The sequence below is a fragment of the Dendroctonus ponderosae genome, unplaced genomic scaffold (assembly GCF_020466585.1).
Source record: "Dendroctonus ponderosae isolate FM_Combo_2020 unplaced genomic scaffold, Dpon_F_20191213v2 Dpon_F_20191213_1, whole genome shotgun sequence".
Classification (NCBI taxonomy): domain Eukaryota; kingdom Metazoa; phylum Arthropoda; class Insecta; order Coleoptera; family Curculionidae; genus Dendroctonus; species Dendroctonus ponderosae.
This window is the reverse complement of record NW_026017110.1, coordinates 3,213,312-3,228,382: the sequence shown is the minus strand read 5'-3', so window position 1 is coordinate 3,228,382 and position 15,071 is coordinate 3,213,312. Positions and strand designations below refer to the sequence as shown.

The 15,071-nt window shown below is 34.4% G+C and overlaps 1 protein-coding gene across 2 annotated transcripts in view; it reads right to left on the bottom strand.

Annotated features, from left to right (window-relative positions):
• The window catches only part of LOC109532957 (kinesin-like protein CG14535), a 261,935-nt gene that overhangs the window by 216,557 nt on the left and 30,307 nt on the right, over nt 1-15,071 (bottom strand). For both annotated transcript variants that reach the window (XM_048667734.1, XM_048667735.1), the window contains exon 3: nt 2,531-2,653. In XM_048667734.1, the coding sequence (XP_048523691.1) occupies nt 2,531-2,646 (116 nt within the window). In that variant the 5' untranslated portion in view covers nt 2,647-2,653. The remainder of the gene's footprint in view (nt 1-2,530; nt 2,654-15,071) is intronic.

The following is a 15,071-nucleotide window of genomic DNA, read 5'->3' as shown; positions in this document are numbered from 1 at the left end:
ATAATTCGAAGCTGCAAAAAAGTTTTCAAACATTCTTGAAACCGGTTAAGGAGGCGAGTGTTCCAATAAAATTAATCTTATAATTTTTCACAGAAAATACCTAAAGATTGCAAGTATTTTAAGTAAAACTAAAAACTAATGCGATTTTTGCGGAGAAAGAATTGCTTAATAGAAACTGTTAAAACTGGAATTAAAATGAAAATGAAAATTTAAAGAAACTTTAGAAATCTTCAGAGCGATGAGAGCGGCGAATTTTCGAAATAATTTTAAAGATAGTCCTAATTACTTTCGGTAAAAAACTGAATCAAATTATTTGGTTTTTGTGCCAAATTCGAAGCTGAAATGGGTTGAATTTTATAGCAAAATTAATTTTGTAATTTTTCAAAAAGTCTTGTCAAAACAGAAGAAAATCATAGTGCTTTTTTGCGTTTCCGATTAAAAACTATTAGTTTTGTGATCGGTTTCGGAGAAAACCTTAATGGTCTTTGTGAAAAAACGGTGGGAGTTTACTTTTGTTTTTGTCTCAAATTCGACAATGGAAAAAGTTTTTGTAAATTTTTACAAAGCTATGAATTTATCTTGCAAATTTTTCGCGTAGTCGCAAGTCCTCCAGATCGTCAACATTTTTAAGTAAAACTCTACAAAATAGAGCAAAAAATTCAGTCAAAACTAAAAAACCACATTTTTTAACAAATTCTACAGTCATTCAAATCATACTTTCAGAGGAATGGAGGTGACGAGATTTCCAAATAATCTGTTATATACTTTCGCTTATTCTATTCGTTTTTATGATAGAAAATTGTTTAATTTTTGTTCCAAATTCGAAGCTGGAAAAGGTTTTCAAAACTATTTACAAAGCGACGAAGGATTCGAAATTTATTTCATAATTTTTCGGAAAATACCTTAAGATCGTCAGTATTTTTAAGTGAAACTTTAGAAAATTGAGCATTTAGGTGAAAGAGTTTTGGCTAAAATTGAAAAATTCTGAAAGTTGAAGACATTTTAAAAATATTATTATTAAATGGCCTTTAAAATCAATCTAAAAGAAAGTCATTTTTCCATCAACGGAACTGAGCTACTGCGCCGGTGCGTTGGGTTGGCGCACCAAGCCATTTGCGCAGCACTGCGCGAACTCCTAAAAATTCATTGAGTTACCCAGGCCTAGTTATAGTTAATATCGGTTTCACAAATATTTGCGAAAACAAATGGATTTTAAAGTATAGAAGTGATCCACCACATTTGAACAAATGATTATCATGGTTTTGGACGGTGAGATAATAAAACGCGCAAAGAAATTATGTTTTTGAAGACACTAAATTTGATGCGAGAATCAAGCGGAAACGAAAGGAAAGTACGTTTTCACGGAAAGTCACTAAGTTTGCGACAAAACATCCAGAGAAAACGTGTTGATTTTCCTACCAAGGAAAGTTGAAAACAAAAATTAAATCTATATTTTGCTTTATATTCGCTCCACATAGCCATACGAATAATCGGCACATTTTTTGCTGCAGTGCAAAATTCCTTTCGGGCAATGTCAGGTCAGTTTGGGTTAGACCTCGAGAACAGACAGGATGTATTCGATCAAAAAGCCGCAAATTTTCGTGAGGGTTAATCAACTAGGTCGGTAATAAATAAGACGTTTCGGTACGAGTTTTAGAAAGATCAGATCTGAGGATTCATCAGCGAAATTGGAAACCTCAAACTCACAATTCATATTTTAAAGAAGCAAATGCCCAGATAACTGAGCAAAAACTTGCTGGAAAGCGATCAACAACCAATTTACTTAAAATAAAATAAGTTATTCTTCATTATTGTATATACTTTCCTGACTGTGTTTCAATTCCAAATCAAAATCAATTCCTGGGCTTCAGTCATTTATTGTCTATTTATCAATTAAAATACGTTTCGGTGTTTTCCACCATCATCAGTTTCTCTAAAATAACAGATAGTAAAAAAAATGTTTTCATTAATTTAAAAAACAATCACAGTTTGTCAACAGCTTCATCATATCACATTAAAATACATCACAATTGCAACACTTTAAAACATTCTAAGATTAATTAGGCCTAACAGGTGATTAGGTTAATTTAGAGAAACTGATGATGGTGGAAAACACCGAAACGTATTTTAATTGATAAATAGACAATAAATGACTGAAGCCCAGGAATTGATTTTGATTTGGAATTCTTCATTATACCATACTGTTCCTGTTGGGCAAATACAGCTCAGTAAAAAAACGCTTAACTTTGGGAAAATCCGCGTTGAATTTCACCAACCCTAAACTATAAGCGAGGGCATGCTAAAACGAAACCATGTATTATTTCCGCATGATCGTATGTCTCTAATCTAAACATTTCAAAGGTGAGTCTGAAATGGTAGGTACAAGACAGGTTTTGTAACTCATCCTTTGTGTAAAGCTGCCATGGCATGCTTTGTGCCGGTTCAGCATATTCATAACGCGATCTAATTATAATCGAACATAATGCAGAAAGGAATGTTTTCCCCAATTTTTTTCGGCTTTTAAACTCACCTGGGACCATTGTTGTTGTTAGCCGCTGGCATGGGTGTTGGAACCCGTGGAGGCGCCACTGGTATTGGTGTGGCTCTCCTTTTCATTGGATGAAACTGCCGATGTGCCCCATCCATTTTTTAGCTGTAAAAAAAAGTTTCGTTATATGCACGCTGAACTTAAGTCCTTAAGCATTAAAACTCGTTTTCGGCAATATATCAGTTTTAATATGAGCTCCATGCTCTTTCGCTAAGTCCCCAAACTAAAAGAAATTTAATTAAGTTTCATTTCCTGTGCAAACCGCCTCTGCTGTATTTTTCTCGACCGTATCCGTCCATTCACCAGAAGACTGCATTGTAACTATTCCTGTAACTGGTTGCCGCTATCATATTTTATATTTAACTCTAAATACATACATAGTTCTTTGATAATGCCACCCAAGCGTGCCATTATTAATAAAGTACGACCAGACAATGTTGATAGGTTTTTACGTTCTGTGAAACCGTTTAAAGCGACTTTTTCAAAAGAAATTGTCTCGAGTGGGTACGCTTAGGTTTTTGAAATTCAAATCATTCTTTGTTCAGGATCTGGATCTTTTACTTTCACGATTGGTCTTATTGTGTTTGAACTCAAGTGAAGGTGCGAGGTTTGAGTCAAAGTAATTGCGTCCAATATAAAAATAGCTAATTAGTAATTTGTAAAGCTGGACTTTATTATTTACGCTTTATGGTAAATTGCATCGTTTTGTTGATGAATTGAACTCCTTTCAGAACTGATTTATCGCCATGAATAAAACACATAAATATTAAGCAACCATGAAGCTAAACAAGCGCGTTGCGCATTTATTTTCGTCCACAGAGTGTTCCCAAATTTAGGTAAAAAACACTCTAGGTTTCACCCCGTATAATGACAAACCACTTTTCACAAAATTCATTTCGATTAATGGTGGGAATCAAAAAGCCCACAATAGCATGAAAAAAAATCTAAATCTATTGAAAACTGTGAAAGCTGGATAAGATTTAAATTAAATAATTTTATCGTGTCCGGGTTTTTTGCCAGGGGTGTAGAAACTTTTATAGATGCGGGTTTTAATAATTTCATTAAGTGGATCAACGAAACAAGACTATGTAAAAACGTTTGTTCTTCCTCAGTTCTCCAACTGATTTCTTATGAAAACAACCCGAAGTTCTTTGCATGTATTCTGGCTGAACCCTTAATGACGGACGAGGAAGAAAGCCTAGAGCCTATTTTTCCTTTTCACGTTGCACAATTTTATGTTAGCTTGGAGCTTTGCTGTGGAATATACCCATTTTTCTCTTTGTTATTTTTCATTATTTGCATGTCGTTTGCACCCATCTAAATTAATTTCACAATTCTCAAGGATTTTAAATATGGCTCAAAAGATATTGTCTCACTATTTACGCTCTGGTTTCTTTGATATGGACATGTTTGAAAATTGTAGTAATTTGCCTCAATTCTCCATAAACTCCATCCATAAGTTCTGAGATTCAATTATACTTAAGCACTAATAAGCCACTTCTCCATCTGGATTCCCCATTAAACTTGTGTATCATAATTATACAAATCGAGTCTGCTAAGCTCGAAAACAACCCTGAGAACTGTAAAAAATTTACCATTTTTTCAAAAAAAATTGTGCCATGCTCTTCTAATTAGTAATATCACGCAAAACACCTAGTGATTTACTTTCAGTAGCTCAATTAAACCTGATATGAAGTTATTGGCCTAGATAAGCTTAGTGCAGTTGCACACATAAAATGTTCACTAACAGCGTCTCTTTAAGCCATTCATTTATTTTAACTATTTTTATCTTTGTATAAAGTCCTTCAAGGGTGGAGCAGCTTTGGGCGATATCTCTCTGATCTTTATGACAGGGCTCTTTACTTAAATGGGGCAAAAAATAGTCGCAGATCATCTGCAAGCAAAGCCCTGCGGCTAACGGCGAATTAACTTACCGGCTTTGGTCCGAACTTTGTCAGGCTTTAAAAGCCGCTACCATTATTATTATAATTTTTAATATAATATAGCTACTTACAACAGTTCACTGTGTGAATAGACAACAAAATTCCATTTTAACCCTGTTGTTTATACAAAGCATTCGTCCATGAAGCAACCGTTTAAACCCTATTGTGTTGCATGCTTTTGTAGGGCTGGGGCCTAAAACTCCATTTAAGGGCCATATTTAACTACGCTTTTGTTTACCGTTAGCTGCCCTAATGCCATTACTTAAAAAATGTTAAACACTGGGCGTGAAATAAATACGAATTTGCTGGCTAATCGTTATGGAATTGAACCTAACTAATAAAACTGCCAAGCAATGGGAATAAATTAATTACTATTAGAAAGGAAGTTCGTAAATCACTTTATTTTATTGGTTCCGAATAAAAACTAATAAATTCCAAGTGTCGACAAGTCACGTTTTACAATGCCGTTCTTTGCTACATCAGCTTCTTTTTTGAAATGGTGCTTAGGAAATAACAATGACTTTATGTCCCTTTCATTAAACTGGGATTAGCTTTGTTTATATTACTTCCCCATTAAAACAAGCTTAGCTACTGGATTTATTAACTCTTAAGGTTCCAAGCAACAAAGGAAAATTCAAGTAAGTGAAGCAAGTGAATACTGAGCAATATTTGGTCCTAACTGGGGAGCAATGCCGAATCCACGGGGGGGAGGGGCTATGGGGTGCAGCTCCCCCCAGACACAGTACAGTCCTTTCTATTTCATCATAACGACCCAAAAATCTGAATTCACTTTAATAATAACCTAATAAAATTTTATGATTATGTACATTTATAAACTAATTATTTCAAAAACACTTTAAATACGTCCAGAAGAACTTGAAGGTTACGATACGTCGATCTAATGGAATAAGTTTTTTATGAAGAAGCTTGAAGAAGTGTTCACTTAAATGATTGAATACAGATCAATTGGAAGAGGTGGAGCAAAATAGGCCAGCTCGATCACCTGACTCTAAACAATCGGGAGTTTTAACTAGAAACAATCAGTATTTTTTAAAGCGACTCTAGTTGGGCTTAAAGATCCACTTTTAAGTAAAAACCACGGAAAACTTAAACATTTTTAGCCTCAAATCTCTCGATAAATATAATCGCTGCAGGAATTTCTGCTGGTTCCGATTTGTGCTGCCCCGCCGAATAGAAGCCGAAGTTTATTTGGAATTTGTCCGAAACAGATGATTCATGGCCATAAAAGGGCTCCGCGTTATTTCAGCCCAATATTACATAAAACGAGTAAACACAGATCAACTGGAATAGGTGGAGCAAAAATAGGCCACTTCGATCACCTGATCTAAACAATCGGAACTTTTAACTAGTGAGCAGAAGCAAAGGGCGGAGATCACAGCTTATATATCATGAGATTTAAGCTGTGGCGGAGATCATTATAACCCAAGGATTCCGTCCCTGAATGTTTCCTAGTTACAATTTATAGTGCCACGACTGTTAAAAGCTGAATTCTGAAGCTATTTGATCGTGACGACTCAAAAGTGTGAATTCACTTTAATAATAACTCAATAACATTTTATAATTCTATAAATTTATGAACGAAATATTTCAAAATCACGTCAATTCCATCCAAAAGAGCTTGAAGGTTACGATACTTCGATACAACGATGTAAATTGTTTGTGACCTCAGCCCCCTTCAGATCAAGATCTTGGATTCGCCACTGCTGGGGAGACAAAATTAAACTTGACTATCCCAAGATGAAGCCCTACAACATTAAACATTGATAATCTAGTTGTGGGAAAAACCATAGTTGAAAAGCTCTAAGCAAAAGTTGTGCAGGACACCAAATGAAAAAACCTGCAAAAACAGAGACGCAAAAAAACGTTGTTTCTACTAAAATTGAATAATCACAGAGAAACCAGTTGATTCTCCAATCTGATTGCAATGCCACTTTCCATTTATCGAATTTTAAATGTTAATTTTTTTTATTACTTGATTTTGATCCAAACAATCTATGTTTTGTTCTGAGTGTTTCAGAGAATTAACTGTGCAGCTACTGAGTTTAAATTAGTAAAAAATAGTTACTTAAGTCCAACTAAATGCACCTTCGTTCAAATAATGTTCCTTTTAACATCTGCAGAAGATCATCTCAGTTTTCGGAAATGAACAAACACAGACAAACTATTAAAATAAATTTAAAAAATTGACTGAATAGAACTAGCATTTAACTTCATAAACATACGACAAACGTATGAAACATTTAATAGTTAATGTGTTTTATTTGGCTACGCCTGCAGAATCGTAAGCTTAAATTTTAAAAAGTTTTAAAGACTTTAATGGCATCATTATATTTACTGATTCTTCCAGAAATGCTTAAGCGCCCAGCCGCTTCAGTTTATAGTTCAGATTGCACATTAAATAAACGTTCATTATCATTATACATTCGCAATTTCGCAACTTCACAAGAAAATCAGTTTACTTTCCAACTTAATTAACATTTTAAATATTTATAGGCCGACGTTAAGTAATACCTGAAGTCCTCTGAGCTTTCGAGCTTCTGCCTGCTTTATTAAAGGAACAACTATGATTTTCTGCTAACCTTCAAACGACTACTTTGAGATGAAAAGAAGAAAGAAGATTCATATGAGCCTGCTTTGACAACATAATCATACTGAAACAAGTTTTTTTAATTCTTGACTTAATTTTGAAATTACATTTACATTTCCGGTCTGCTCCATGGTCCATTGCAAAGAGTGGTCGGAATATAGAACTGTAGGATCATGTTGTTTTTCACATTAATGAACCTTCCGATTTTTGAGAAAAAATGTAATTATCTATTTCCTTGCAGAAATAATCTCTGAAATTTGCTTATTATGTAAAAATCTTCAAAAAAACATATTTTCAAAGAAAAGTAAGATTGTTTGAAATAGGCAAGTGCAGATTTCGAAATGCGCTAACCTCAGGCACCCCCATGACCGGCTTCGAGCCTATTAGCACTCATCAGCTGTGTTCTGAAGGGTCCAAACCGGTCCTGGGGGTGCCTGAGGTAAGCGCATTTCGAAATCTGCACTTGCCTACTTCAAAAGTATAAGTTTATTTCATTTAATTCAAATTCTTTAAAGAACTTGAAGCCCTGAACAGGTTTCTAACTGCTATAAAGTTGAAAGCAATTTATGAATTTTTCCATTTGAATCCTCCGAGACACGGATACTTTTGCAAAGGTTATTCCCTAAGATAACAAGTATTTCCAGCGGAAACTCCAACAAAACGGAATGAAACTAAACCGTGGGCAAAAATATGCACAATGCAATATTCCGATGGATTTGTGAGACGACGATGCAGATAAACTGAGTCCAAACTTCCAAAAGTCATAAAACCAGCAAGTCAAAGCGGAACCGGAAAATCCATGCAACATTTTTATAAGAAGCAATTGTGGAAAGGCAACTTTAAAATTTGCGCGGACGCGATTTTATCGCAACTGGCATTTAGTACGTAGTGGAGATGCGAAGACGATTGCAATAAAACGAGTCACTGCTCTGCACCATAATGCATTCCGAGGATAATGAAATGAATACACAAGTATGTAACGTAACCTATATGCAAAATACCGTCGAATGCGAGTTCGTTTCAAGGAAAATTCCTGCTTTTCTAGTGCTATTTTAAGAGAGACCAACAAAACGGCGCAATATTTCGATACTAAATCTCTCTTCAACAGTAAATCACTGGAATGAGATGCTTTTTAAATAAACACTGCATGGTTTCTCATTGATGCGTAACGTCTTTAACTTCTTAAACTGACTGTGGTTGCAAACAGCCTAGTTTGTAAACAAAGGTACTAAATTCGTTTGAGATTTGGGGCTACTGGGCGTGTACATTTAGTCAGTGCACTTGTGGTCAGTTCGGGTTATTTTTACTTCGGAAATTAGGGTCGAGACGAAAAAACAAGTTGGTAGACATTGATGAAAGTAACACCACAAAATTACGTAAAACAGAAGAGAGAAATGCGTATGTTTTTTCGATAGCTGTAACTAAACTAAGGGAGTATGTGACACCGCAATTGCAAAAACAAAAAGAATATTTTTGAGTCACACTTTAGTGGATCGAAGATCGAATAAGTTGCTGATACGATACCCATGACAATTGCAGAAGCGGAAAGTTCTTTATCCCAATTAAACCCAATAAAAACTTCCCTTTAGAGTATAATGGACAAGAATAGCTAAACTGCCCTCTCAATGTTATTTATTGACAAATAAATTATTAAGGAACTTAAAAGTTTTAACTAATTTACCGTTCTAAAGACTTGGACTTTCGACTGTATACAGGGTGTTCCGTAAATATGTAAACATATTTTAACAGCGTGTTCTCCTAGTCATTTTAGAGGGGGTCTTCCTGAGAATTTTTTTTAATTTGAGGTTTTGTTGAGATATTTGATTTCCACAATGGCGGAAAATATTAGTTTTTGTTGTTTTCCTTTAAAACGGTTAAACATAGAAACTTCAATTTTGGTATACCTTATAAGCTAATTGAGTGCCATTTTATGATAGTGTTTCGCGGTTCAGGTTGCTTTTATACAGGGTAGAAATGTGGAACCCCTACTTTTGTTTTGTTCAGAACTTTTTTATGTGCACTTGAACTTTTCTCGACATAATTTTGTTAATTACTACAAGTTTTTGCCCACTTTTCTATCTCTTATTGTTTTTTTCTAAGACCACTAGTTTGTCCGCATAAAAATAAAATCGTGTTCTTTGCCGTTCTCAAAATGTGTAAGTAATTAAGTTATTTTTTTTTAAATCTAACAACGTTTTCATATAATAATTTTGATACCCATTATTAGTTGATTACTAACAACCTAAATTATTTTTCTAAATTGCGTATTTTGGTTCAGATTACAATTATTAAGTTTGAATAAATTGTACTTAAATAATAACATGGTAACAATATGCGCAACCATATAAACAAACAAATTAATGAACTTAAATTTAAATACATTCTAGTGTTAACTTAACAGCTGTTAAAATTGGTCACTCTGACGTTCTTGGCATAATCGCAGTACTTTAATGAAATTTAAATTAACAGACCGTAAAGTTTGCACTGAAGTTCTTATTTCGTTAGAAATATTAAATATTCTGTCCTGAAGTTCTTCGATTCTGTATAAAAGTAAACTGAACTACACAACACTACCATAAAATGACACTCAATTAGCTTATAATGTATACCAAAATTGAAGATTATATGTTTAACCGTTTTAAAGCAAAACAAGAAAAACTAATATTTTTCGCCATTTTGGAGATCAAATATCTCAAAAATAAAACCTCAAATTAAAAAAATTCTCAAGAAGACCCCGCTCTAAAATGACTAGGAGAACACGCTGTTAAAATATTTTAACATATTTACGCAACACCCTGTATAATATTGTAAATACAATTATTAAATAAAAACCAAAGTATGATATTTAATTTTGAAATTCTCAACAATACCTTATAATTTTAACGACTTTTTGTCGTGGCAAGCCTCACTAATACACCAGAAGGAAAGTTTAGCATGAACAAGGAAATATCTGTAGTAATCTGAGCTGCGCCAAACTCCACAATAACAAAATGTATGCCATAAATCCAGATAAAGATTCCAAAACTCATTTTTTGCAGCCAATTTTCCCAAAAATTGAGTGCAGTTTTTAGCAATTTCTATGCATTTCCGCAGGATTGTTAATAAACGTAAACACACAAGACTAAAACAAACCCAAAACAATAGACATTCCTTTTACAATATTCCTAAATAACATTCCCGCTCTCCTTGAACAACCAATTAAAACTTTTCTCCAAGCGGAAAAGAAAAATTGTTGCCTGTAACGACATTCGGCCTTTCATATTTTCGGATAATTTCACTAAAGTTTGAAAAACTCCGCGCTGGCAATTCGAAAAGTTCAAAGGTAAATTCTCATTGTCCACAACAGCAACATGTTTGTAACAAAGCAGGAAAAATAGCCGTTGAATTATTGCAGGAAGACGCTATTTGCGAGCCACTGTAAAACGGTCTAGTAGCGATTTTTTGAAATGGTTTTTACCTATCTGCTAGTTAAACTGCAATTTTTTCCTCTGGAAATTTTCCTTGATCCAAAAGTGTTGTCATTAACCGATAAAGTTGGATGGAATTTGGCAACTTTCGGAGGAACAGACTTCAAATTCAATTGAAAATACAAAACTTCTTGTAAAGCATCGCGTTTGCCGTTTTCTTTTCTTTAAAACTACCCAAAAGCCAGCTTCAAACAATTGGCCTTCAATGTGAAAACTCTTCTCGGATATTCTGTTTATTTTCCTGAGCAGCTATTCCGGGAAATCGAGAAATATGAACTACCAAAAAGCAAATAAATACTGAAAGTCTGTCAGCCGTGCCGAACAAATAACCGGTAATTCTTTTAAATCTAGTTAGTCGGTTCGTTCATTAGTGTCTCGCATATGCAGACGTAGTTTGTCACGAATGTTACCGTTAAAATCGACACAATTTTGTCATTTTTCCCCGGTTTTATGGACATATCTCACAGTTTAAACTGTTTACGTCCATATTCGACGTCTTTGTTAATGGCCAGCCGAGCATATGGGTAACAATATTTTACTATAACTGGGTTTTAGTTCATTCTAGCGGCTTACTGATTCATGAACAAACAATTGTACGGTATCCACGAAAAACCTGATATTCCATTTTCTATTGCAAAAGTAAGAATTTAAGTATATTTTCCTTGCAGTATTTGGCTTCAATTCGTGAACACCACTACTATTTATGACCATTGAAGTAAAACTGTGAATCAAAATTTGTCGGCATTTAGTTTCAAAACCCCTTATTTCTCAAGAAGTTATCAGGTATATGAATTTTGCTAATTGAGGCGTCTGCGTATAAATTTCGAAAAATGTAAAAACACTTTCTTGTGCAGGAAAGGTTGGAAGACACGTTTGCAATCGGACTACATGACGAGCGAGACTGATCTTGGTCTTGCAAGAAAAGCAAGACGGTTTTTCGGATTGCAAGGCCCAGAGCAAAACTGTGTATGAAGCAACAAGATCAAGACTAAGGTAGGTAAGGCATGTTCTGCAGGATCAAGACTTTTGCAACCGTCTTGTAAGACTGTTTTCACTTTCTTCTACTTTGAATATTGACTCATCAGAAAAGGAAATGCTCGCTAATTGACCCTCGCGTGGAAGCGAAGTACTCCTTTGCTTTTTGGGCTTTAACTTTTTGTTCAGTCGTAATTTGGTGTACTTTTCGCAACTTGTAAGGTTTAACTTTCAACTCATTTTTCTATATGTGTTGCATTCATTCGAGTGAGTTGTGCACTTCAGCAGCCATACTTCTTCCACTCTGACGCGAACTTCGCTTCAGTTACCAAAGTTCCTCCTGTTACGAACCAAATTAAAAACCTTACATGTACCTATGCTGAATAATTAAATAATTTTAAAAAGCTATACAGGGTGATTGACGGTCGATGGCGTATTAGACGTTTAAGGATATCGGCCAAAATATTTTCAGCGATCCGAGGTTGCTGCTTATACCGAAAAGTACATACAACTTTGCTATTTAAAATGAGACACCCTGTATATTCTTGCACGCTTAGATTGGCTATATAGAGCTGATTATTTTTGCATAACAATTCCTATATCTATTTAAAGATTTTCGAAATATTAAATAAAATTCATTGTTTTTAATCAAAACGTAGCCCCAAGGAATCTTGTATTACAACGCGATTTCGATACATGGAAATTTAAAATTGTGGTACTGGGTTAGGAAAACCCTATGCTTGAGCTCGGCGTACAGCAACTTGTTCCAAATTATACAGGATGTCTTGAAAATACTGACCTTTCGACTCGAAATAAATAAAAACTGCTCTAATTACATTTTTTTCAAATATAACACCCTGTATATTAGTTCAAATACGGGAAGACCTTTAAATTCCCTGTGAGACGATATATCATGTTTCTATACCTAAAGCGTCAAGTTTCCAAAATAAATGAACATTTTTACAAAAATTCGATTATGTCGACGTATACCAAAATTTTAAATTTTCATGGAGCAAAATCGCATTGTAATACAAGATAGATCGGGCATCATGGCATTCTCCTTAAACGTCTAATACACCATCTACCGTGAGTCACCCTGTATATTTTCTGGTTTCATATGCTAGCGCTAGTGGCTCCAACCAATTCACTTTTAATGATCGCAAAGACATTGAACAGACCTCAAACGATCCGCGGCAAAAATATCAAATTTCCCTACTGAAAATAACCGAATCTATTTTAATGGAATGATTCCGTTTTGGAGCTTTTTAAAGATTATCCCCGACTGCACCGCCCCAGATTGGCACCGGGGATATAAATAAGGGTAGCTGGATGCATCGGGCTTTATCTCATGACATGTGATATAGCTGGTTGCACTTAATTTCCCTTTTTGGCTGTTCCTGTACACCCTTTAAAACGCTAAAGAGCAGAAAACAGCCCTGATGGATAAATATCCATTACAACCCCTTTGGAGTCAGGGACGTGCTGCTAATCAAAAATGTCTACATTTGAATATTTCTCATCAGGCAGGTTGAAAAACTAATAATAATGGAGGAAACAAATAAACACCAATTCTAAGAAACCAAAAACTTCCGTATTAATTGAGATTGCTTAAACGTGAAATTGAGTAGACAAACGGATCAGTTAATTCTACACCAATGGCCATCCAGGATCAGATGGGAAGTCGAATCTGGAGTGACTCATGTGACTGCTACAATTTACGACTTTTATACGGTATTAAAAGTCGACATGTCGGTAATGTATGCCAGATATCCAGGGAGCGGGTATTAAATAAATTTTGTGCCTGGTAAAGCGCTCCTATAATGGGAGTTTTCCCTTTTTTCCACAATAAAAAATGTAATTAATTTTAAATCTGTCTTGGTCTGTACTGGAGACGCAGACCCTCGATATTTACAGAAGTATTGAAACGTTTCCCACAAAAAAACATTTTTGCTAAAAACCTTGAATTATACATATTGATATTACAACAGCAGATAGTTTATTCTTCGCCTAAAGCTCTCAGGAAAAATCGGGAATTCAGTTTAAATTGATCTCAAGTTAAAATTTCGTGCTTCCTAAATAATACTAGATGTTTGTCTACTGAATAAAATTACGGACTTTTATGTCCAAACCGCATTTCAAAATCTAGAACCGATTTAAGCCAGAAAACGAAAAAATATTTCAAAACATCATGAGAGTCCTTGTATTTATACTGTGCTCTATAAGTAATGGATCTTAACTTAAATGCAAATTTTCCGAAACGTTGGTCAACACGAAGTCAAACACCATGGCCAGCAGAAAGTGCGGATTTTAATCCTCTAGATTTTTATGTATGGGAAGTTTAATTATACACTAAGAACCAAAAAGACCATTAAAAATACTTGTATACTAACATTTCTTGAATTGGCAAAAGAATTTGACACTGTTGACCATAGAATATTATTAGACAAACTCTACTGTTATGGAATAAGAGGAATGGCTCTGAATCTGCTTTCAAGCTACCTTAATAATAGATCAGAAAGGGTCAAAATAAATAAAACATTTAGTGATTATATGATCTTAAGGACTGGTGTTCCACAAGGTACAGTTTTGAGACCGTTGCTTTTCATTCTGTAGATAAATGATATCTTGAAGATTCCCATTGAATCAATTGTATCGTATGCGGATGATGAGTGAGGTTGAAGCAAAAATGAATGCTTATTTAAAAATTGTTGATGACTGGCTGGTATCAAACAAATTACCTCTTAATGTAAAAAAAACTGTTTGGATGACTTATGGCAACTATAGCGATAGTGTTCCATCAAGGATAAACATTGACATTAAGGGTAGTCTTATAGAGAGTGGAAGAGTATAAATATTTAGGTATAGTTTTTGATTATCATATGAAATGGGACAAGCATATTCGCTATATCATACAAAAGACGAAATACCTAGTCTTTATTTTCTATAAAATTTCCAAAATGATGCCAACCATGACACTACGAATGATATATTATGCTTTTTTTCATTGCATTGTCAATTCTGGAATTGTAGCATGGGGTGGAGCTTATAAAAATAGCACAAAACTATTACAAAACTTACAGAATAAATTGTTAAAAATAGTCAATAAAAACAACCTTGCTGTAAACGACAATCCGATGAATTTGGAGCAGTTGTATACACTTGAAGCGCTGAAATCCTCTGCTAAACCTGCTTGTCCCAAAAAACAAGAAAAGAGTGAGTGATAAGAATTCATACAAACGAGCAATGCAGACTTTCAATAACTTGCCAAATAGGTACAAAGTATTGTATCTGGATAAAAGATCACACTTCCGTATGTTGAAAGATTGGATAAAATCTAACTCATTTTCCAGAATTTTACTGTTAATAGTAATGTATGCAAAATAATAGAATAAGAAATGTTTCTTGACAGGACAAACAAGAAAACTTTGATTTAGGTTAGTAATAGGATTTTTTGTTGTTATATTTTTATTAAGTTTTCGTTTTTTCTTGCATCTAGGCCTGCGTATAGATGTATGTTTATCTCTGCAGGG